This window comes from Oncorhynchus nerka, linkage group LG9b (assembly GCF_034236695.1).
Source record: "Oncorhynchus nerka isolate Pitt River linkage group LG9b, Oner_Uvic_2.0, whole genome shotgun sequence".
Classification (NCBI taxonomy): Eukaryota; Metazoa; Chordata; class Actinopteri; order Salmoniformes; family Salmonidae; genus Oncorhynchus; species Oncorhynchus nerka.
This window is the reverse complement of record NC_088424.1, coordinates 41,773,590-41,800,016: the sequence shown is the minus strand read 5'-3', so window position 1 is coordinate 41,800,016 and position 26,427 is coordinate 41,773,590. Positions and strand designations below refer to the sequence as shown.

General features: G+C 41.9%; 1 protein-coding gene across 3 annotated transcripts in view; it reads right to left on the bottom strand.

The window, feature by feature from the left end:
* LOC115115326 (myelin protein P0-like) overlaps positions 1–19,009 on the bottom strand; it is a 38,406-nt gene extending 19,397 nt beyond the window's left edge. For all 3 annotated transcript variants that reach the window (XM_065013729.1, XM_065013727.1, XM_065013728.1), the window contains exons 1-5: positions 18,842–19,009; positions 12,207–12,373; positions 10,030–10,243; positions 8,774–8,903; positions 8,125–8,173 (exon numbers count right to left, since the gene is read on the bottom strand). In XM_065013729.1, coding sequence (XP_064869801.1) covers positions 8,125–8,173; positions 8,774–8,903; positions 10,030–10,243; positions 12,207–12,373; positions 18,842–18,887 — 606 coding nt within the window. In that variant the 5' untranslated portion in view covers positions 18,888–19,009. The remainder of the gene's footprint in view (positions 1–8,124; positions 8,174–8,773; positions 8,904–10,029; positions 10,244–12,206; positions 12,374–18,841) is intronic.
* Between the last annotated feature and the right edge of the window lie 7,418 nt (positions 19,010–26,427).

Sequence of the window (26,427 nt, the reverse complement as noted above, 5' to 3'; positions counted from 1 at the left end):
CTCCCATCATCCCTCCCTCCCATCCTCCCTCTCTCCCATCATCCCTCCCTCCCATCATCCCTCCCTCCCATCCTCCCTCCCTCCCAACCTCCCTCCCTCCCTTAGTAATGGTGAATGAAGAAGCCACACGATATCTGCATCCCAAATGGCACCCTATTGCCTATATAATAGTGCACTACTTTTGAATGGTACCCTATAACGTTGACTCCCTCCTAAAATAAAGGTCAAATAAAAATAACTAAAATACACCCCAAAGGGCCCTGGTCAAAAGTAGTGCACTATATAGGGAATAGGGTGCCATTTTGGACGCAGGTATCATTGTGCAAGCCCAGCAAACAGAAATAATGAAGATACAGTGGCGGATAAACATTGAGGTGAGTCAGCGTAGCACTAAATAAGGCCGTTTTGATCAAACGGGACGTTTTACAACTGTAACTATACCCTATATATGAAAGCCTTATGTGTGTCCCAAATGGCACCCTATTCCCTATACTGTATAGTGCACTAATTTTGTCTAGGGGCCCAAAGGGCTCTGGTAAAAAAGTAGGATAGGATGATTTTTGGGACGTAGTTAAGGCCTGTTTTAGAGTGTAAGTAAACCCTACATATAAAACCGTGTTAACGTGTTTACATACTGTAGGTTTAACCTATAAACGCGTTAACATACTGTAGGTTTAACCTGTAAACGTGTTAACATACTGTAGGTTTAACCTGTAAAAGTGTTAACATACTGTAGGTTTAACCTATAAACGTGTTAACATACTGTAGGTTTAACCTATAAACGTGTTAACATACTGTAGGTTTAACCTGTTAACATACTGTAGGTTTAACCTATAAACGTGTTAACATACTGTAGGTTTAACCTGTAAACGCGTTAACATACTGTAGGTTTAACCTATAAACGTGTTAACATACTGTAGGTTTAACCTGTTAACATACTGTAGGTTTAACCTATAAACGTGTTAACATACTGTAGGTTTAACCTGTAAACGCGTTAACATACTGTAGGTTTAACCTATAAACGTGTTAACATACTGTAGGTTTAACCTGTAAACATACTGTAGGTTTAACCTGTAAACATACTGTAGGTTTAACCTGTAAACATACTGTAGGTTTAACCTGTAAACATACTGTAGGTTTAACCTGTTTACATACTGTAGGTTTAACCTATAAACGCGTTAACATACTGTAGGTTTAACCTGTTAACCTGTTTACATACTGTAGGTTTAACCTGTTAACGTGTTTACATACTGTAGGTTTAACCTGTAAACGTGTTAACATACTGTAGGTTTAACCTGTAAACATACTGTAGGTTTAACCTGTAAGCATACTGTAGGTTTAACCTGTAAACGCGTTAACATACTGTAGGTTTAACCTGTAAACGTGTTAACATACTGTAGGTTTAACCTGTAAACATACTGTAGGTTTAACCTGTAAGCATACTGTAGGTTTAACCTATAAACGTGTTAACATACTGTAGGTTTAACCTGTAAACATACTGTAGGTTTAACCTGTAAACATACTGTAGGTTTAACCTGTAAACATACTGTAGGTTTAACCTGTAAACGTGTTAACATACTGTAGGTTTAACCTGTAAACATACTGTAGGTTTAACCTGTAAGCATACTGTAGGTTTAACCTGTAAACGCGTTAACATACTGTAGGTTTAACCTGTAAACGTTTTAACATACTGTAGGTTTAACCTGTAAACATACTGTAGGTTTAACCTGTAAACATACTGTAGGTTTAACCTGTAAACGCGTTAACATACTGTAGGTTTAACCTGTAAACATACTGTAGGTTTAACCTGTTTACATACTGTAGGTTTAACCTGTAAACGCGTTAACATACTGTAGGTTTAAACTGTAAACGCGTTAACATACTGTAGGTTTAACCTGTAAACGCGTTAACATACTGTAGGTTTAACCTGTTTACATACTGTAGGTTTAACCTATAAACGCGTTAACATACTGTAGGTTTAACCTGTTTATATACTGTAGGTTTAACCTGTAAATGTGTTAACATACTGTAGGTTTAACCTGTAAACGCGTTAACATACTGTAGGTTTAAACTGTAAACGCGTTAACATACTGTAGGTTTAACCTGTAAACGCGTTAACATACTGTAGGTTTAACCTGTTTACATACTGTAGGTTTAACCTATAAACGCGTTAACATACTGTAGGTTTAACCTGTTTATATACTGTAGGTTTAACCTGTAAATGTGTTAACATACTGTAGGTTTAACCTGTAAACGCGTTAACATACTGTAGGTTTAACCTGTAAACGTGTTAACATACTGTAGGTTTACCCTGTAAACGCATTAACATACTGTAGGTTTAACCTGTAAACGTGTTAACATACTGTAGGTTTAACCTGTAAACGAATGAACATACTGTAGGTTTAACCTATAAACGTGTTTACATACTGTAGGTTTAACCTGTAAACGCGTTAACATACTGTAGGTTTAACCTATAAACGCGTTAACATACTGTAGGTTTAACCTGTAAACGCGTTAACATACTGTAGGTTTAACCTGTAAACGTGTTAACATACTGTAGGTTTAACCTGTAAACATACTGTAGGTTTAACCTGTAAACATACTGTAGGTTTAACCTGTAAACGAGTTAACATACTGTAGGTTTAACCTGTAAACATACTGTAGGTTTAACCTGTTTACATACTGTAGGTTTAACCTGTAAACGCGTTAACATACTGTAGGTTTAACCTGTAAACGCGTTAACATACTGTAGGTTTAACCTGTAAACGCGTTAACATACTGTAGGTTTAACCTGTAAACGCGTTAACATACTGTAGGTTTAACCTGTAAACGCGTTAACATACTGTAGGTTTAACCTGTAAACATACTGTAGGTTTAACCTGTAAACGTGTTAACATACTGTAGGTTTAACCTGTAAATGTGTTAACATACTGTAGGTTTAACCTGTAAACGCGTTAACATACTGTAGGTTTAACCTGTAAACGTGTTAACATACTGTAGGTTTAACCTGTAAACATACTGTAGGTTTAACCTGTAAATGCGTTTACATACTGTAGGTTTAACCTGTAAACGTGTTTACATACTGTAGAACATGTTTACATACTGTAGGTTTAACCTGTAAACATACTGTAGGTTTAACCTGTAAATGTGTTTACATACTGTAGGTTTAACCTGAAAACATACTGTAGGTTTAACCTGTAAACGTGTTAACATACTGTAGGTTTAACCTGTAAACGTGTTAACATACTGTAGGTTTAACCTGTAAACGCGTTAACATACTGTAGGTTTAACCTGTAAACGTGTTAACATACTGTAGGTTTAACCTGTAAACGCGTTAACATACTGTAGGTTTAACCTGTAAACGCGTTAACATACTGTAGGTTTAACCTGTAAACGCGTTAACATACTGTAGGTTTAAGCTGTAAACGCGTTAACATACTGTAGGTTTAACCTGTAAACGTGTTAACATACTGTAGGTTTAACCTGTAAATGTGTTTACATACTGTAGGTTTAACCTGTAAACGCGTTAACATACTGTAGGTTTAACCTGTAAACGTGTTTGTAAACGTGTTAACATACTGTAGGTTTAACCTGTTTACATACTGTAGGTTTAACCTGTAAACGCGTTAACATACTGTAGATTTAAGCTGTTTACATACTGTAGGTTTAACCTGTAAACGCGTTAACATACTGTAGGTTTAACCTGTAAACGCGTTAACATACTGTAGGTTTAACCTGTAAACGCGTTAACATACTGTAGGTTTAACCTGTAAACGTGTTTACATACTGTAGGTTTAACCTGTAAACGCGTTAACATACTGTAGGTTTAACCTGTAAACGTGTTAACATACTGTAGGTTTAACCTGTAAACGTGTTAACATACTGTAGGTTTAACCTGTAAACGTGTTAACATACTGTAGGTGTCAGGATTTGGCCAGGGTTGTTCCGGTTTTTGGTCACTAGATGCCCCCATTGTGCCTTTTGACCTTTTGTTTTCCCTTGATCCCCATTATTATTTGCACCTGTGCCTCGTTTCCCCTGATTGTATTTAAACCCTTTGTTTTCCTCAGTCCTTTGCTCTGTGTTTGTATGTTAGCACCCAGCTCTAGTACTCTTGTTGATCCCGGTGGACTCTTGTGGAATTCTGTTTTTTGTTCTTGTTTGTTTGTTTTTGAGTATTTTTTTAGGCTTTTTGTGCTATACCTTCCACCTTGTGGATTTACCTTTTTGTCTTGGAGGATTACCTTTGTTCTTGTGGAATTCCTTTTGAAGTTGTGGAGTTACATGTTTTCCTGAAGAACTTCATTTTTTACTTCATTAAATACATCGTCTCAAGTACTGCTGTGTCTGCCTCATCTTCTGGGTTCTGCCAACTATTCGTGGCTCAGTTGGTTAAGTGACTGTTTCTCACTCCGGAGACCCGGGTTCGTAACCGGGTCCTGACAGTAGGTTTAACCTATAAACATGTTAACATACTGTAGGTTTAACCTGTAAACGCGTTAACATACTGTAGGTTTAACCTGTAAACGTGTTTACATACTGTAGGTTTAACCTGTAAACGTGTTAACATACTGTAGGTTTAACCTGTAAATGCGTTTACATACTGTAGGTTTAACCTATAAACGTGTTTACATACTGTAGGTTTAACCTGTAAACGTGTTTACATACTGTAGGTTTAACCTGTTAACATACTGTAGGTTTAACCTGTAAATGCGTTTACATACTGTAGGTTTAACCTGTAAACGTGTTTACATACTGTAGAACGTGTTTACATACTGTAGGTTTAACCTGTAAACATACTGTAGGTTTAACCTGTAAATGTGTTAACATACTGTAGGTTTAACCTATAAACGTGTTAACATACTGTAGGTTTAACCTGTAAACGTGTTTACATACTGTAGGTTTAACCTGTAAACGTGTTAACATACTGTAGGTTTAACCTGTAAACGTGTTAACATACTGTAGGTTTAACCTGTAAACGCGTTAACATACTGTAGGTTTAACCTGTAAACGCGTTAACATACTGTAGGTTTAACCTGTAAACGCGTTAACATACTGTAGGTTTAACCTGTAAACGCGTTAACATACTGTAGGTTTAACCTGTAAACGTGTTAACATACTGTAGGTTTAACCTGTAAACGCGTTAACATACTGTAGGTTTAACCTGTAAACGTGTTAACATACTGTAGGTTTAACCTGTAAACGTGTTAACATACTGTAGGTTTAACCTGTTTACATACTGTAGGTTTAACCTGTAAACGCGTTAACATACTGTAGATTTAACCTGTTTACATACTGTACGTTTAACCTGTAAACGCGTTAACATACTGCAGGTTTAACCTGTAAACGCGTTAACATACTGTAGGTTTAACCTGTAAACGTGTTAACATACTGTAGGTTTAACCTGTAAACGTGTTTGTAAACGTGTTAACATACTGTAGGTTTAACCTGTTTACATACTGTAGGTTTAACCTGTAAACGCGTTAACATACTGTAGATTTAACCTGTTTACATACTGTAGGTTTAACCTGTAAACGCGTTAACATACTGTAGGTTTAACCTGTAAACGCGTTAACATACTGTAGGTTTAACCTGTAAACGCGTTAACATACTGTAGGTTTAACCTGTAAACGCGTTAACATACTGTAGGTTTAACCTGTAAACGTGTTAACATACTGTAGGTTTAACCTGTTTACATACTGTAGGTTTAACCTGTAAACGCGTTAACATACTGTAGGTTTAACCTGTTTACATACTGTAGGTTTAACCTGTAAACGCGTTAACATAATGTAGGTTTAACCTGTAAACGTGTTAACATACTGTAGGTTTAACCTGTAAACGTGTTAACATACTGTAGGTTTAACCTGTTAACATACTGTAGGTTTAACCTGTTTACATACTGTAGGTTTAACCTGTAAACGTGTTAACATACTGTAGGTTTAACCTGTAAATGTGTTTACATACTGTAGGTTTAACCTGTAAACGTGTTAACATACTGTAGGTTTAACCTGTAAACGTCTTTACATACTGTAGGTTTAACCTGTTTACATACTGTAGGTTTAAAAGAGAGCAGCCATAGTGATATTGGACTGGATATTTTTTTTTCAAGTTACCCGAATTTTGCAAACCTATTCCCTTGACTACCTCCGTTAAGATGTCTTAGTTCATTTCAGTTTTTAGATTGAGCTGAATTGATCGATAATAATAATAGGTCTTTAGGTGTTTGTAGTTTAACAGCATGTCATACATCATCATCTATTTAACAAGAAATCTTTCCCACAAAATAATAAAACCTGATTCGCCCTGGAGGAACTGCTGGTAATCCCAAAAGCACACAAGAAATAATGAGTGTTTTATTAATCCAATACTAAGGTCATGTCCCAAAATGGCACCCTATTCCCTATATAGTGCACTATTCTGGTCAAAAGTAGTGCAGTGTATAGGGAACAGGGTGCCATTTTGGTGACGCAGCCTAAGAGCTATCCATCCCCAAGCCCTGCACTTATCCGCAGTGTGACTCTGTGTAATTTGGGATAACTGTGAGCCAATAATGGGCCAGTGATTTACATTTGGCTCAAAGGAGGTGGAATCAGCAGGTCTCCCTCGTATTCTCCTTTCTCTCCCACTGAGAGCAAATCAGTTCCATTCACAGGGAATTGAATTACTGTACAACAGAACCTTGCTTCAGCCATTTCACAGTGCTGCTCTTCTTGTGTTATTATCATTATGCCTTAAAGCTATTTACCCATTGTGTTTGTCTTGCCTTTGAGGAGGTTTAAAATTAAGGGGGGTGTGGGGGTGGGGGACTGTGTGGTTCTGGGACTGTGCGGTTCTGGTACTGTGTTGTTCTGGTACTGTGTGTAACCATGTTGTTATAGTATGAGCTGTTATATAGGTGCTGTACTCTGACATGACTTGTGTTGTACTGTGCTGTAGTTGTGAGCTGTTGTTGCTGTGAGTGAGGTACTGTCGATGTGTAGTTATGGTGAGTGAGGTACTGTCGTTGTGTAGTTGTTGTGAGTGAGGTACTGTCGATGTGTAGTTATGGTGAGTGAGGTACTGTCGTTGTGTAGTTGTTGTGAGTGAGGTACTGTCGATGTGTAGTTGTTGTGAGTGAGGTACTGTCGTTGTGTAGTTGTTGTGAGTGAGGTACTGTCGATGTGTAGTTATGGTGAGTGAGGTACTGTCGATGTGTAGTTGTTGTGAGTGAGGTACTGTCGTTGTGTAGTTGTTGTGAGTGAGGTACTGTCGTTGTGTAGTTGTTGTGAGTGAGGTACTGTCGATGTGTAGTTGTTGTGAGTGAGGTACTGTCGTTGTGTAGTTGTTGTGAGTGAGGTACTGTCGTTGTGTAGTTGTTGTGAGTGAGGTACTGTCGTTGTGTAGTCGTTGTGAGTGAGATGCTAACGTTGTGTAGTCATTGTGAGTGAGATGCTAACGTTGTGTAGTTGTGAGTGAGGTACTGTCGTTGTGTAGTTGTGAGTGAGGTACTGTCGTTGTGTAGTTGTTGTGAGTGAGGTACTGTCGTTGTGTAGTCGTTGTGAGTGAGATGCTAACGTTGTGTAGTCGTTGTGAGTGAGATGCTAACGTTGTGTAGTCGTTGTGAGTGAGATGCTAACGTTGTGTAGTCGTTGTGAGTGAGATGCTAACGTTGTGTATTCGTTGTGAGTGAGATGCTAACGTTGTGTAGTCGTTGTGAGTGAGATGCTAACGTTGTGTAGTCGTTGTGAGTGAGATGCTAACGTTGTGTAGTCGTTGTGAGTGAGATGCTAACGTTGTGTAGTCGTTGTAAGTGAGATGCTAACGTTGTGTAGTCGTTGTGAGTGAGATGCTAACGTTGTGTAGTCGTTGTAAGTGAGATGCTAACGTTGTGTAGTCGTTGTGAGTGAGATGCTAACGTTGTGTAGTCGTTGTGAGTGAGATGCTAACGTTGTGTAGTCGTTGTGAGTGAGATGCTAACGTTGTGTAGTCGTTGTGAGTGAGATGCTAACGTTGTGTAGTCGCTGTGAGTGAGATGCTAACGTTGTGTAGTCGTTGTGAGTGAGATGCTAACGTTGTGTAGTCGTTGTGAGTGAGATGCTAACGTTGTGTAGTCGTTGTGAGTGAGAAGACGCTGAGAGGACTTGCCTGTCTCTGCTGTGATCCCTCTTTACCCTTCCCTTTCTTTCCATGTTTGCTGGAGGAAACAAAGAGAACCAAGTTAGGACGTAGAACCTCTGCCTCCGGTGGTCAAAGGGATGTACTGCTCCTGTGCCAGTATAGTACTGCCTGTCTTATAGCTATTGCAAAATTTGTAAGTCGCTCTGGATAAGAGCGTCTGCTAAATGACTTAAATGTAAATGTAAAATGTAAGAACACAGCACTGTTTCTCCAGCTAGGTTATGAGACACAGCAACATATATAGACTGTAAAGTGTCAATACAGGTCAACTTCTTTCCTGTGCAGAGGGCTGGTTTATGGGTAATGCCTCAGCCTCTGACACACATGGCTAGCTTTGACACAACCTGTCCCTAACTTTCTACACTTTCATTATCTCTCTCTATTTGACACACATGGCTAGCTTTGATTCAACCTGTCCCTAACTTTCTGCACTTTCATTATCTCTCTCTATCTGACACACATGGCTAGCTTTGATTCAACCTGTCCCTAACTTTCTGCACTTTCATTATCTCTCTCTATCTGTTCAATCAATTCAGAAAAATACCACCTAGTGACAGCTAAGCCATACAGAACGAGCTCAAGGTTGGGCCCCAGACCCAGGCATAGGGACACTGACCTGACACTGAGGTTGAAGACTCTGCGGGCCACCAGGAACCTCATGAGATAGTAGATGACCACGACGAGCACCAACAGACCCAGCACCGCACCGATGATGGCCCCTGTGATCACTCCGGCCTGGATGGGAACTGAGAGAGTGAAGGGAAGGGGGTGGAGAAAAAGAGAGAGGGAGAAAAAAAAAAGAAAGAAAGAAATTGTAAAATAGAGCAAGCGAAATGAGGATGAAAAGAGAGGGGGAGGGATGGAGAGAAATGAGGATGAAAAGAGAGGGGGAGGGATGGAGAGAAATGAGGATGAAAAGAGAGGGGGAGGGATGGAGAGAAATGAGGATGAAAAGAGAGGGGAGGGATGGAGAGAAATGAGGATGAAAAGAGAGGGGGAGGGATGGAGAGAAATGAGGATGAAAAGAGAGGGGGAGGGATGGAGAGAAATGAGGATGAAAAGAGAGGGGGAGGGATGGAGAGAAATGAGGATGAAAAGAGGGGGAGGGATGGAGAGAAATGAGGATGAAAAGAGAGGGAGGGATGGAGAGAAATGAGGATGAAAAGAGAGGGGGAGGGATGGAGAGAAATGAGGATGAAAAGAGAGGGGGAGGGATGGAGAGAAATGAGGATGAAAAGAGAGGGGGAGGGATGGAGAGAAATGAGGATGAAAAGAGAGGGGGAGGGATGGAGAGAAATGAGGATGAAAAGAGAGGGGGAGGGATGGAGAGAAATGAGGATGAAAAGAGAGGGGGAGGGATGGAGAGAAATGAGGATGAAAAGAGAGGGGGAGGGATGGAGAGAAATGAGGATGAAAAGAGAGGGGGAGGGATGGAGAGAAATGTGAAAGAGACAAGAAAACACTGCCATTAAACAACATATTAGCACAAATAAGGGCTTGATTAAGTGTGCAGTCTGATTTAGAATTCTGATCATGATTCTGGATGATTGTGGCACAGTGCTGCTTCTGATTGTGACGACGGACCCTTTAATTCACTACAGTGGTGGATGAAATAGACCTGTCTGTATAAACCTAGATAGAATTTGATCCGTTTGTAGAATTGAAGTTTTCCTGACCAAGATGGCAGATGGATTTATTAGGCATGTTACTAGGATGCCAGTATCTATTCTAGGAACTGTATCTATGTAATTCTAAAACCCGGTCCCAGATCTGTTTGTGCCATTATGCCGCTCCTTTGCCACTACTTGTCATACCAAAGCAAGGAGTGTGACAAACAGACTGATCCTCAGGCTAGTAATTCTATGCTCTCACCTTTTTCAAAGACCAGCAGTCTGACACTGGAGGCGCGTCCCACTATGTCAGGCGGGTTCTTGGCATCACAGGTGAAGGTGCCGTTGTCTCCGTAGTCCAGGTTCTTGAGTAGGATGGATCCGTCCCGGCGACCAGGGTTCCCCACAAACTCCAGCCTGTCTCTGAACGGTCCCTTGTTGTCCACATAGGGAGATCCACCAGCGTAGTGGAAGACCTGGAACAGGGAAGACATTCAGTTTCTTTCTTGTGTGGTTTTACATCTAGGCTAAGGTTGAATCCAAAATGGCACCCTATTCCCTATGTAGTGAACTACTTTTGTATTGGTAAAGGTTAAAATTAGGGAATACTAAGGTGCCATTTTAGACCAGCCCATATAGTAGTGTGAGATGAAATGTGTCAAAAGAAGAGGCTTGTAAAGTAAAGTTCATTAACTGTTTTTGGAGAGGAGTAAGAAGGAAGGAAGTGATATCATTTCAGAGGGAGGCAAGAGGTAGATGAAAGCGGAGGAGAGAAGGAGATAGATAATGAGAGTAGGAGAGAGAGAGAGACGGGGGGATAGAAGGGGGAGATTGGGAGCCATGGAGGGCAAGTCACGACGAGTAGAGAGACATAATACGATGGAAACAGTCAGATTAGGTGAGAGAGACTGAAATGAAAGAGCTGGCACCAGGTGAGAGGACGGGAATGAGGAGGAGATGAGAACCGAGTGAAAGTCTGCATCCTAAATAGCACCCTATTCCCTATTTAGTGTACTACTTTTGACCAGGGCTCTAGTCAGGGTGAGATGAGGAGATGAGTACAATGAGAAGGAGATGAGGACTGAGTGATAGAGAAAGATAAAGGAGGATAATGGAGTGATAGAGGATGGAGTGATAGAGAAGGATAGATGAGGATAATGGAGCGATAGAGAAGGATAGAGGAGGATAATGGAGTGATAGAGGAGGATAGAGGAGGATAATGGAGTGGTAGAGGATGGAGTGATAGAGAAGGATAGAGGAGGATAATGGAGTGATAGAGAAGGATAGAGGAGGATAATGGAGTGATAGATAAGGATAGATGAGGATAATGGAGTGATAGAGGGTGGAGTGATAGAGAAGGATAGAGGAGGATAATGGAGTGATAGAGGGTGGAGTGATAGAGAAGGATAGAGGAGGATAATGGAGTGATAGAGAAGGATAGAGGAGGATAATGGAGTGATAGAGGATGGAGTGATAGAGAAGGATAGAGGAGGATAATGGAGTGATAGAGGATGGAGTGATAGAGAAGGATAGAGGAGGATAATGGAGTGATAGAGGATGGAGTGATATAGAAGGATAGAGGAGGATAATGGAGTGATAGAGGAGGATAGAGGAGGATAATGGAGTGATAGAGGATGGAGTGATAGAGAAGGATAGAGGAGGATAATGGAGTGATAGAGGATGGAGTGATAGAGAAGGATAGAGGAGGATAATGGAGTGATAGAGGATGGAGTGATAGAGAAGGATAGAGGAGGATAATGGAGTGATAGAGGATGGAGTGATAGAGGAGGATAGAGGAGGATAATCGGGTGATAGAGGATGGAGTGATAGAGAAGGATAGAGGAGGATAATGGAGTGATATAGAAGGATAGAGGAGGATAATGGAGTGATAGATAAGGATATAGGAGGATAATGGAGTGATAGAGACGGATAGAGGAGGATAATGGAGTGATAGAGAAGGATAGAGGAGGATAATGGAGTGATAGAGGATGGAGTGATAGAGAAGGATAGATGAGGATAATAGAGTGATAGAGGATGGAGTGATGGAGAAGGATAGAGGAGGATAATGGAGTGATAGAGGATGGAGTGATAGAGAAGGATAGAGGAGGATAATGGAGTGATAGAGGAGGATAATGGAGTGATATAGGATGGAGTGATAGAGAAGGATAGAGGAGGATAATGGAGTGATAGAGGATGGAGTGATAGAGAAGGATAGATGAGGATAATAGAGTGATAGAGGATGGAGTGATGGAGAAGGATAGAGGAGGATAATGGAGTGATAGAGGATGGAGTGATAGAGAAGGATAGAGGAGGATAATGGAGTGATAGAGAAGGATAGAGGAGGATAATGGAGTGATAGAGGATGGAGTGATAGAGAAGGATAGAGGAGGATAATGGAGTGATAGAGGATGGAGTGATAGAGAAGAGGTGGTTATATACAGAGATGCTGTCCCTGGCTCCGTCGGCACGGTAGCTCCAGGAGAAGGTGACGTCATCGGAAGTCCAGCGCCAGGAGAAGAATGAACATGACAGACGGATGTCTGACCCCACCAGGGCGTGACGCTCCCAGCCCGTGTAGATGACGATGGCCTCCGACTGTTGGGGCACTATAGGGGTTAAAGACGGGGTTAAATGAGAAAGATGAACACACTTGTGGTTCATAATAACCTCTTGTCACACTTCCTTTTTTACCCCATCACCATTCCATCTATGTGTGTATGTTTCACCATTGTAGCATTCCATCTATGCGTGTATGTTTCACCATTGTAGCATTCCATCTATGTGTGTATGTTTCACCATTGTAGCATTCCATCTATGTGTGTATGTTTAACCATTGTAGCATTCCATCTATGTGTGTATGTTTCACCATTGTAGCATTCCATCTATGTGTGTATGTTTCACCATTGTAGCATTCCATCTATGTGTGTATGTTTCACCATTGTAGCATTCCATCTATGTATGTATGTTTCACCATTGTAGCATTCCATCTATGTATGTATGTTTCACCATTGTAGCATTCCATCTATGTGTATATGTTTCACCATTGTAGCATTCCATCTATGTGTGTATGTTTCACCATTGTAGCATTCCATCTATGTGTATATGTTTCACCATTGTAGCATTCCATCTATGTATGTATGTTTCACCATTGTAGCATTCCATCTATGTGTGTGTATGTTTCACCATTGTAGCATTCCATCTATGTGTGTATGTTTCACCATTGTAGCATTCCATCTATGTATGTATGTTTCACCATTGTAGCATTCCATCTATGTGTGTATGTTTCACCATTGTAGCATTCCATCTATGTGCATATGTTTCACCATTGTAGCATTCCATCTATGTATGTATGTTTCACCATTGTAGCATTCCATCTATGTGTGTATGTTTCACCATTGTAGCATTCCATCTATGCGTGTATGTTTCACCATTGTAGCATTCCATCTATGTGTGTATGTTTCACCATTGTAGCATTCCATCTATGCGTGTATGTTTCACCATTGTAGCATTCCATCTATGTATGTATGTTTCACCATTGTAGCATTCCATCTATGTGTGTATGTTTCACCATTGTAGCATTCCATCTATGTGCATATGTTTCACCATTGTAGCATTCCATCTATGTATGTATGTTTCACCATTGTAGCATTCCATCTATGTGTGTATGTTTCACCATTGTAGCATTCCATCTATGTGTGTATGTTTCACCATTGTAGCATTCCATCTATGCGTGTATGTTTCACCATTGTAGCATTCCATCTATGTATGTATGTTTCACCATTGTAGCATTCCATCTATGTGTGTATGTTTCACCATTGTAGCATTCCATCTATGTGCATATGTTTCACCATTGTAGCATTCCATCTATGTATGTATGTTTCACCATTGTAGCATTCCATCTATGTGTGTATGTTTCACCATTGTAGCATTCCATCTATGCGTGTATGTTTCACCATTGTAGCATTCCATCTATGTGTGTATGTTTCACCATTGTAGCATTCCATCTATGCGTGTATGTTTCACCATTGTAGCATTCCATCTATGTGTGTATGTTTCACCATTGTAGTATTCCATCTATGTGTGTATGTTTCACCATTGTAGCATTCCATCTATGTATGTATGTTTCACCATTGTAGCATTCCATCTATGTGTGTATGTTTCACCATTGTAGCATTCCATCTATGTGCATATGTTTCACCATTGTAGCATTCCATCTATGTATGTATGTTTCACCATTGTAGCATTCCATCTATGTGTGTATGTTTCACCATTGTAGCATTCCATCTATGTGTGTATGTTTCACCATTGTAGCATTCCATCTATGCGTGTATGTTTCACCATTGTATCATTCCATCTATGTGTGTATGTTTCACCATTGTAGCATTCCATCTATGTGTGTATGTTTCACCATTGTAGCATTCCATCTATGTGTGTATGTTTCACTATTGTAGCATTCCATCTATGTGTGTATGTTTCACCATTGTAGCATTCCATCTATGTGTGTATGTTTCACCATTGTAGCATTCCATCTATGTGTGTATGTTTCACCATTGTAGCATTCCATCTATGTGTGTATGTTTCACCATTGTTCACATTTATGGCGCTTTCAATAAAAAAATATATAAAACATGAAATATCAGCGCTGCACGGTTCAAAACTATTTTTCTGGGGATTTAAAAGGACAATACTGTAAAAACAGACAAGAGGATAAAGAGTACTGGGGCACGCAGGGTTAATTAAATCAGAAAAATCTTAGCTGCACATGCCACAACTTTGTCCCTGGGTAATAAGACAACGGGATTGAGTGGAGTAGAGAATGTTTTTGAGTTGCAAGGTGTTTGTTTTTTTTCAAGACTATTCTTCCAGACTATTGTCGAGTCTATCGTTCCAAACCCCTTGTATTCACATCAATAAACCAACACAACCTTCAAAACTAGTGTGGTGTGGATGGACCATTTAATTGACTTTGAAAAGACAGACAAGTAGACCTAGTGGAATAGACATGTTATTTTCAACATTTTTCTTCGGTTTCAAAACCATTTATAAACACTTCAAAATCCATACACACACAACCACTGTTTATCCAAGGGCACAATGTTTATCCAAGGACACAATGTTTATCCAAGGACACAATGTTTATCCAAGGGCACAATGTTTATCCAAGGACACAATGTTTATCCAAGGGCACAATGTTTATCCAAGGACACAATGTTTATCCAAGGGCACAATGTTTATCCAAGGACACAATGTTTATCCAAGGGCACAATGTTTATCCAAGGGCACAATGTTTATCCAAGGACACAATGTTTATCCAAGGGCACAATGTTTATCCAAGGGCACAATGTTTATCCAAGGGCACAATGTTTATCCAAGGACACAATGTTTATCCAAGGGCACAATGTTTATCCAAGGGCACAATGTTTATCCAAGGACACAATGTTTATCCAAGGACACAATGTTTATCCAAGGACACAATGTTTATCCAAGGGCACAATGTTTATCCAAGGGCACAATGTTTATCCAAGGACACAATGTTTATCCAAGGACACAATGTTTATCCAAGGGCACAATGTTTATCCAAGGGCACAATGTTTATCCAAGGGCACAATGTTTATCCAAGGACACAATGTTTATCCAAGGGCACAATGTTTATCCAAGGACACAATGTTTATCCAAGGGCACAATGTTTATCCAAGGACACAATGTTTATCCAAGGACACAATGTTTATCCAAGGGCACAATGTTTATCCAAGGGCACAATGTTTATCCAAGGACACAATGTTTATCCAAGGGCACAATGTTTATCCAAGGACACAATGTTTATCCAAGGACACAATGTTTATCCAAGGACACAATGTTTATCCAAGGGCACAATGTTTATCCAAGGACACAATGTTTATCCAAGGGCACAATGTTTATCCAAGGACACAATGTTTATCCAAGGACACAATGTTTATCCAAGGGCACAATGTTTATCCAAGGGCACAATGTTTATCCAAGGACACAATGTTTATCCAAGGGCACAATGTTTATCCAAGGGCACAATGTTTATCCAAGGACACAATGTTTATCCAAGGGCACAATGTTTATCCAAGGGCACAATGTTTATCCAAGGGCACAATGTTTATCCAAGGGCACAATGTTTATCCAAGGGCACAATGTTTATCCAAGGGCACAATGTTTATCCAAGGGCACAATGTTTATCCAAGGGCACAATGTTTATCCAAGGACACAATGTTTATCCAAGGGCACAATGCCCTATGAACATGAGTTATGAACATGAGTTATGAACATGAGTTATGAACATGAGTTATGAACATGAGTTATGAACATGAGTTATGAACATGAGTTATGATGGCAGGCAACAAGGATTGGAGTTGATTGATACTAACTAAAAAGCACAGCATAACAAAAAGTATCCACAGAATATAAATATCCAGGTTATTTTTCTATGTTGTGTCCTTGAAATATGAATGTAAATTCTGTATTTGCAATAAAAATCTATATAAAAATAATATAGTAAATGCAATACATGCCACAGTACATTAACCACCACCAATGTAATGACATTTACAAACATTGCTATCATCAATTATTATCCCTAGTATTTTGGGGTATTAGGAATTTCTTTTGATTCAAGATACTGACTCGCACACAAATCATGTGAGACACTATACAATATACACTACCGTTCAAAAGTTTGGGGTCACTTACAAATGTTCTTGTTTTTGAAAGAAAAGCACATTTTCTGTCCATTAAAAATAACATTAAATTGATCAGAAATACAGTGTAGACATTGTTAATGTTGTAAATGACTATTGTGGCTGGAAACAGTTGATTTTTAATGAAATATCTACATGGGTGTACAGAGGCCCATTATCAGCAACCATCACCCCTGTGTTCCAATGGCACATTGTGTTAGCTAATCCAAGTTTATCATTTTAAATGGCTAATTGATCATTAGAAAAGAGAAGTGGGAGTACATTACAGTGTCTAGTTTGAGAAACAGACATAAGTCCTCAACTGGCAGCTTCCTTAAATAGTACCCGCAAAACACCAGTCTCAACATCAACAGTGAAGAGGCGACTCCGGGATGCTGGCCTTCTAGGCAGAGTTCTTCTGTTCAGTGTCTGTGTTCTTTTGCCCATCTTAATCTTTTCTTTTTATTGACCAGTCTGAGATATGGCTTTTTTTTTGCAACTCTAACTAGAAGGCCAGCGTCCCGGAGTCGCCTCTTCACTGTTGACGTTGAGACTGGTGTTTTGCGGGTACTATTTAATGAAGCTGCCAGTTGAGGACTTATGAGGCATCTGTTTCTCAAACTAGACACTGTAATGTACTTGTCCTCTTGCTTATTTGTGCACCGGGGCCTCCCACTCCTCTTTCTATTCTGGTTAGAGCCAGTTTGCGCTGTTCTGTGAAGGGAGTAGTACACAGCGTTGTACAAGATCTTCAGTTTCTTGGCACGGAATAATCTTAATATCTCAGAACAAGAAGAAAGTTATTTGTTTCTGGCCATTTTGAGCCTGTAATCGAACCCACAAATGCTGATGCTCCAGATTTTTTATTTTACTTTATTTTACTAGGCAAGTCAGTTGCAAGAACAAATTCTTATTTTCAATGACGGCCTAGGAACAGTGGGTTAACTGCCTGTTCAGGGGCAGAACGACAGATTTGTACCTTGTCAGCTCGGGGATTCGAACTTGCAACCTCTACGCTCTAACCACTAGCCTACCCTGCCGCCCCAGATATTCAACTAGTCTGAAGAAGACCAGTTTTATTGCTTCTTTAATCAGGACAACAGTTTTTAGCTGTGCTAACATAATTGCAAAAGTGTTTTCTAATGATCAAAAAAAAATATTAAATGATAAACTCGGATTACTAACACAGTGTGCCATTGGAACACAGGAGTGATGGTTGCTGATAATGGGCCTCTGTACGCCCATGTAGATATTCCATTAAAAATCTTCTGTTTCCAGCTACAATAGTCATTAACAACATTCACAATGTCTACAATGTATTTCTGATCAATTTGATGTTGTTTTAATGGACAATTTTTTTTGCATTTGTTTCAAAAACAAGGACATGTCTAAGTGACCCCAAACTTTTGAACGGTAGTGGATATATAAAAAATGCACATTCAAAATGTTCACAGGCTGAAACTCTCAGCAGATCACAACTCCAGCGTCCTTGAATAACTAATGTCAGCCAGCAGAGAACATGTCAATGGAATAAGACTTGACGTTTTTAATAAAGATTTTGACAAAGCTGTAAAAATCAGGGGGAAGAAAAAGGATCTCTGCTCAAGTGTAAAAATGCTGTCAACACACTGTCTCAGATAGAGTCCCAATATTGATACCCTCACTCTAACTTTGTGAGCCTTATGGAATTCCGTCACAACAATATAACATCCGCATAACAATGTATTACAAGACCAACCAATCATCTGACAGGTTTCCTTTACTTGCCTTCCCTTTAATTAATATCTACCAATATCACTCACCCAGAGTCACCAGAGCCACCCAGAGTCACCCAGAGCCACCCAGAGTCACCCAGAGCCACCCAGAGTCACCCAGAGTCACCCAGAGCCACCCAGAGTCACCCAGAGCCACCCAGAGTCACCCAGAGCCACCCAGAGCCACCCAGAGCCACCCAGAGTCACCCAGAGCCACCCAGAGTCACCCAGAGCCACCCAGAGCCACCCAGAGCCACCCAGAGTCAGCGACCGACGGGATTAATTCAACATAAAGCTGATAATGAAATACCAAGCCTGTGTAAAGCATAGGAGATCATTCATCATATCTGTTATTTATTCAAATTGTGTAACTGACCCTATGTGCTCTTTGACCTTTAACCCAGATGTTGATAAAGGTCTGGCAGCACAATTCACAAATCAAATTAGAAGGTTTAGTCATAGAATTAACATACTAGAAGTAACTTCTTTTTTTTAACCATAAATCAAAGAAATTGAGCGCAGTTACACTTCACATTACAGTGGCCTTATAATTGTGAAAATAATTAGAGTTAGGGCTGAGATTAAGGATATATAAAGACAAATCAAATACAATTTTTACCTATTCCAAGCAGTATGACCGATGCTAGCGCCAAAATGGTCAGCATGGTTCCTGACTCTTTGGGTTCCTAAAGGGATGTTGCAGATGGAGGAGTCCCACTATGTAGCGATGGAGAAGGATGGAGAGATAGGACAGAGTGATGCAGGGTGCCAGGACTGAGGATAACAACAGAACCCTACTGTCCCAGGGTTTATAGCCAACCACACCCCTCTCTCTCTCCACGGCCCGGCCCATTCCTCCCTCTCTCCCTCTCTCCACCTACACCTCAGATGTACTACAATGTACACCGTCACTCTTTACCACATCATGTAATGTCCCAGAATGATGTAATTTCCTGTGTGTGATAGAACAGGACAGGGGTATTCAAATTCGAGTCTGGAGGTCCCGGGTACTTAAGGTTTTCTGTTCTACCTGATAGTTAATTGCACCCACCTGGTGTCCCAGGTCTAAATCAGTCCTTGATTAGAAGGTGGGGGGGGGCCTGTCTCTAACGAGGTCAGTGTAACCCTGTCCATCATCCCCCGGTTTTTCCTCTCCCTGCACTTTCACCGAGATGTGGAGAGAGGAATGGAAAACAAAGGTCCCAAGTCTTTTCTTTTTTTTTCTCTCTCTCTCTCTCTCTCTCTCTCTCTCTCTCTCTCTCTCTGTCTCTCTCTCTCTCTCTCTCTCTCTCTGAATTCCTGCCTGTTTGCTGACAATGGAGGGAGAGAGGGGCACAGGGGGAGACTGGCCTGTCTTTCAATGGAGCCTTCTTCCTCTCCAACCTCTCTCTCTCTCTCTCCATCCACACAAAGCATTGTATTCTCCTCCTGCCTCCCTCTGCAGAGCTCCCACTTAGCTTATTCCTGTAAAACAGAGAGCGAGAGAGAGAGAGAGAGAGAGAGAGAATTCGCACAAGACTTAGCAGGACATAGGAAAGAGAGAGAGAGAGAGTGAGTGGGGAGAGACCTAGATCTAGATGGGTTGACATGAGGACACTGGGACACACAGACATGAGAGCAAATGCAGATAGAGAGAGTGGGAAAGACGTAGAGAAAGGTTTTCTTTATAAGTACGAGAGCCATCCACTCCAGGAGGATGCACAATCCATCAACCTGTCATATGACGTAAATATAAATTAGTTTAGCCGGCGGTGACATCTACGGTGGGTGGATTGAATCTATGCGGAGACTATTGTTTAACATTACACTCCTGCTATCCGCTGACCCACCATTAGGTCGCTCTCCTCTCCCTATCAGAACATGGCATGTGGCTTCCCATTAGATCAGGGTTGCATCCCATTAGACCAGGGTTGCATCCCAAATGGCACCCTATTCCCTATATAGTGCACTTCTTTCAGCCATAGCCCATAGGGAGAACAACTAGTGGGCCAGAGGATAGATGGGTCTTGTCAAAAGTAGTGTACTATGTAAGGAGCAGGGTTCCGTTTCAACAACATACCGACGGATCACTTCACTAAACCTGTTGGCAGAGATCTGGCTCAGTGTGTGTTCTAAATGATTAAGGCTTTGCCATAAAGCAGAGGAAACAGGAAATATTTTATACATCTGTCCACTGAAAGGAACGTGTGGCAAACTTCCAAAGTTTTCTGCAGTGGCAGAATGGAGATTGCCATGGCAAACTACTGTATTAGAGAGAGAGTAAGAGAAAGAGAGAGAGAGACAAGAGAGAGAGACAGAGAGATAAAGAGAGAGAGACAGAGAGAGAGAGAGTAAGAGAAAGAGAGAGAGAGACAGAGAGATAAAGAGAGAGAGACAGAGAGAGAGACAGAGAGAGAGAGACAGAGAGAGAGAGAGAGACAGAGAGAGAGAGACCAAGAGAGAGAGAGAGACAGAGAGAGAGAGCGAGAGAGACAGAGAGACCAAGAGAGCGAGAGAGCGAGAGAGAGAGAGAGAGACCTTTATGGCTGTGAGGTCTAGGGCACTAGAACAGTCTGCAGCACCCAGCCTCACCCTACTATAAGTCAAATGTCTACTCTTTGCTGATGATCTGGTGCTTCTGTCACCAACCAAGGAGGGCCTACAGCAGCACCTAGATCTTATGCACAGACTCTGCCAGACCAGGGCCCTGACAGTAAATCTCAGTAAGACAAAAATAATGGTGTTCCAAAAAAGGTCTAGTTGCCAGGACCACAAATAAAAATTGCATCTAGACACTGTTGCCCTAGAGCACACAAAAAACTATACATACCTTGCCCTAAACTTCAGCACCACAGGTAACTTCCACAAAGCTGTGAACGATCTGAGAGACAAGGCAAGAAGGGCCTTCTATTCCATCAAAAGGAACATAATATTCGACATACCAATTAGGAGCTGGCTAAACATACGTACATTAATTAGTTATAGAACCCATTGCCCTTTATGGTTGTGAGGTCTGGGGTCCGCTCACCATCCACCCAGCTAGCACAGTGGATCTGGGCCGATTCCGGCTGAGAGTCGGGGCACACGGCTGAGAGTCAGACTCGGCCGATGTCATGTGGCCCGAGTCTGGGCCGCCTTCCGCAGTATTACTTATGTCAAGGATGTGGGGATTGAGCTCGGGCCGATTCCGGTGTGAGTTATCTGGTGTTTCCTCCAACATCGTTTTTTTTCTTCGTGGATGGGTATAATTTTTATGTATAAAATGTAAATAGTAATATTTAAAATGACTAAATCGGGTAATTGTGAATCAATTTATTTAAATTTGCATCAGGCCTCTTCTGGGGGTTTCAGGTAAGATGCCGTCAAGGTCGGCTGAATTCCGGTAGACGGTAACGGCCGATTCTGGAGTCGTTCATTTTGATTGCGGGCCAGAGTCCGACACCCGATTCCAGGCCCATTAGTTCCGGCCCCCCAGATGAGGGCCGCTTCTGGGCCGATTCCTCATTGCTAGCTGGGCAAGAATTCACAAAATGGGACAAACACCAAATTGAGACTCTGCATGCAGAATTCTCCAAAATGATCCTCTGTGTACAATGTAAAACACCAAATAAAAGGATGCAGAGCAGAATTAGGCCGATACCCGCTGATTATCAAAATCCAGAAAAGAGACGTTAAATTCTACAACCACCTAAAAGGAAGAGATTCCCAAACCTTCCTTAACAAAGCCATCACCTACAGAGAGATGAAATTGGGGAAGAGTCCCCTAAGCAAGCTGGTCCTGAGGCTCTGTTCACAAACACAAACAGACCTCACAAGACAGCAACAGAATTAGACTCAACCAAATCATGAGAAAACAAAAAGATAATTACTTGACACATTGGAAAGAATTGACCAAAAAACAGAACAAACTGTAATGCTATTTGGCCCTAAACAGAGAATACACAGTGGCAGAATACCTGTCCACTGTGACTGTCCCTAAACAGAGAGTACACTCTGGCAGAATACCTGTCCACTGTGACTGACCCTAAACAGAGAGTACACACTGGCAGAATACCTGTCCACTGTGACTGACCCTAAACAGAGAGTACACTCTGGCTGAATACCTGTCCACTGTGACTGACCCTAAACAGAGAGTACTCTGGCAGAATACCTGTCCACTGTGACTGTCCCTAAACAGAGAGTACACTCTGGCAGAATACCTGTCCACTGTGACTGACCCTAAACAGAGAGTACACACTGGCAGAATACCTGTCCACTGTGACTGACCCTAAACAGAGAGTACACTCTGGCAGAATACCTGTCCACTGTGACTGACCCTAAACAGAGAGTACTCTGGCAGAATACCTGTCCACTGTGACTGTCCCTAAACAGAGAGTACACTCTGGCAGAATACCTGTCCACTGTGACTGACCCTAAACAGAGAGTACACACTGGCAGAATACCTGTCCACTGTGACTGTCCCTAAACAGAGAGTACACTCTGGCAGAATACCTGTCCACTGTGACTGACCCTAAACAGAGAGTACTCTGGCAGAATACCTGTCCACTGTGACTGTCCCTAAACAGAGAGTACACTCTGGCAGAATACCTGTCCACTGTGACTGACCCTAAACAGAGAGTACACTCTGGCAGAATACCTGTCCACTGTGACTGACCCTAAACAGAGAGTACACAGTGGCAGAATACCTGTCCACTGTGACTGTCCCTAAACAGAGAGTACACAGTGGCAGAATACCTGTCCACTGTGACTGTCCCTAAACAGAGAGTACACAGTGGCAGAATACCTGTCCACTGTGACTGACCCTAAACAGAGAGTACACTCTGGCAGAATACCTGTCCACTGTGACTGTCCCTAAACAGAGAGTACACTCTGGCAGAATACCTGTCCACTGTGACTGTCCCTAAACAGAGAGTACACTCTGGCAGAATACCTGTCCACTGTGACTGACCCTAAACAGAGAGTACACTCTGGCAGAATACCTGTCCACTGTGACTGACCCTAAACAGAGAGTACACTCTGGCAGAATACCTGTCCACTGTGACTGACCCTAAACAGAGAGTACACACTGGCAGAATACCTGTCCACTGTGACTGACCCTAAACAGAGAGTACACACTGGCAGAATACCTGTCCACTGTGACTGACCCAAACTTGAGGAAAGCTTTGACTATGTACAGACTCAGTGAGCACAGCCTTGCTATTGAGAAAGGCCGCCGTAGGCAGACCTGGCTCTCAAGAGAATACAGGCTATGTGCACACTACCCACAAAATTAGGTGGAAACTGAGCTGCACTTCCTAACCTCCTGCCCAATGTATGAACATATTAGAGACACATATTTCCCTCAGATTACACAGATCCACAAAGAATTCGAAAACAAATCCAATTTTGATAAACTCCCATATCTACTGGGTGAAATTCCACAGTGTGCCATCACAGCAGCAAGATTTGTGACCTGTTGCCACAAGAAAAGGGCAACCAGTGAAGAACAAACATTGCAAATACAACATATATTTATGTTTATTTATTTTCCCTTTTGTACTTTAATTATTTGCACATCGTTACAACACTGTATTTAGACATAACATGACATGTGAAATGTCTTTATTCTTTTTGAACTTTTGTAAGTGTAATGTTTACTGTTCATTTTTTATTGTTTATTTCATATTTCACGTTTGTTGATCATCTATTTCACTTGCTTTGGCAATCTGAACATATGTTTTTCCCATGCCAATAAAGCCCTTCAATTGAAATGAGAGAGCGAGAGCGAGAGCGAGAGAGCGAGAGAGCAAGAGAGAGAGAGAGCGAGAGAGAGAGAGAGAGAGAGAGAGAGAGAGAGAGGAGAGAGAGGAGAGAGAGAGAAACCTCACAGCAGGCAGTGATAAAACACTCATGTGGTAAGGCAAGACCATCAACAACACACAGAGAAGAGGTAAGGAGTAATCTCAGGCTATATCCCAAATTGCACCATATTCCCTCTATATTGCACTGCTTTTGACCAGAGAAAACAGGGAACAGGGTGCCATTTGGGAGTTACATTTAGGTGTAACAGACCAGCTGTCTACAGTGTCTGAGTGTAACAGAGCCAGCTGTCTACAGTGTCTGAGTGTAACAGAGCCAGCTGTCTACAGTGTCTGGGTATAACAGACCAGCTGTCTACAGTGTCTGGGTGTAACAGAGCCAGCTGTCTACAGTGTCTGGGTATAACAGACCAGCTATCTACAGTGTCTGGGTATAACAGACCAGCTGTCTACAGTGTCTGGGTATAACAGACCATCTGTCTACAGTGTCTAGGTTGAACGGGAGGCCGAGGCTTTGTCTGGGTGAAACAGGCCAGTTGTCTACAGTGTCTGGGTTGAACAGAGCCAGTTCTCTACAGTGTCTGGGTTTAACAGAGCCAGTTGTCTACAGTGTCTGGGTGTAACAGAGCCAGTTGTCTACAGTGTCTGGGTTTAACAAAGCCAGTTGTCTACAGTGTCTGGGTGTAACAGAGCCAGTTGTCTACAGTGTCTGGGTGTAACAGAGCCAGTTGTCTACAGTGTCTGGGTGTAACAGAGCCAGTTGTCTACAGTGTCTGGGTGTAACAGAGCCAGTTGTCTACAGTGTCTGGGTGTAACAGAGCCAGTTGTCTACAGTGTCTGGGTGTAACAGAGCCAGTTGTCTACAGTGTCTGGGTTTAACAGAGCCAGACAGTGGGATAATTACCAGGCATGTTGGTAGAAGGGCACCAGTGGAATGTCTTGGACTGGCCGGGTCGGATGGTTAGAGGGATCTGGTTAGCGTCTTTAGGGCTGGTGGGAGGTGGCGGGAGGCCGAGGCTTTGTCCCAAATGGCACACTGGCTTTTCCCGATGGGTCAAGGTCAAAAGTGCACAAACAATACTTTCTGGTCATGAGGAAAGATGGAGGGAGGGAGGGAGGGAAACAGAGGCCAGAGGGAGAGAGAGACAGAGGCCAGAGAGAGAGGTCGAAGGAGAGACAGAGGCAGAGGGAGAGGCAGAGGGAGAGGCAGAGGCAGAGAGAGAGGCAGAGGAAAAGACAGAGGGAGAGAGAGACAGAGGGAGAGAGAGAGGCCAGAGAGAGACAGAGGCCAGAGAGAGAGGTAGAAGGAGAGACAGAGGCAGAGGGAGTGGCAGAGGCAGAGGGAGAGGCAGAGGCAGAGAGAGAGGCAGAGGCAGAGGCAGAGAGAGAGGCAGAGGAAAATACAGAGGGAGAGAGAGAGAGACAGAGGGAGAGAGAGAGACAGAGGGAGAGAGAGACAGAGAGAGGCAGGGGGAGAGACAGGGGGAGAGAAAGACCAAATTACTGTACAACAGACCATGTATTCACCCTGCACACCCTAATTGACAACCAAACAAACCAAAACAAAGGCAAAGTCTTCTCATGCTTTGTTGATTTCAAAAAAGCCTTCGACTCAATCTGGCATGAGGGTCTGCTATACAAACTGATGGAAAGTGGTGTTGGGGGTAAAACATACGACATTATAAAATCCATGTACACAAACAACAAGTGTGCGGTTAAAATTGGCAAAAAACACACACATTTCTTCACACAGGGTCGTGGGGTTAGACAGGGATGCAGCTTAAGCCCCACCCTCTTCCACATATATATCAACGAATTGGCGCAGGCACTAGAACAGTCTGCAGCACCCGGTCTCCCCCTGCTAGAATCCGAAGTCAAATGTCTGCTGTTTGCTGATGATCTGGTGCTTCTGTCACCAACCAAGGAGGGCCTACAGCAGCACCTAGATCTTATGCACAGATTCTGTCAGACCTGGGCCCTGACAGTAAATCTCAGTAAGACCAAAATAATGGTGTTCCAAAAAAAGGTCCAGTCACCAGGACCACAAATACAAATTCCATCTAGACACTGTTGCCCTAGAGCACACAAAAAAACTATACATACCTTGGCCTAAACATCAGCGCCACAGGTAACTTCCACAAAGCTGTGAACGATCTGAGAGACAAGGCAAGAAGGGCATTCTATGCCATCAAAAGAAACATAAATTTCAACATACCAATTAGGATTTGGCTAAAAATACTTGAATCAGTCATAGAGCCCATTGCCCTTTATGGTTGTGAGGTCTGGGGTCCGCTCACCAACCAAGACTTCACAAAATGGGACAAACACCAAATTGAGACTCTGCACGCAGAATTCTGCAAAAATATCCTCCGTGTACAACGTAAAACACCAAATAATGCATGCAGAGCAGAATTAGGCCGATACCCAC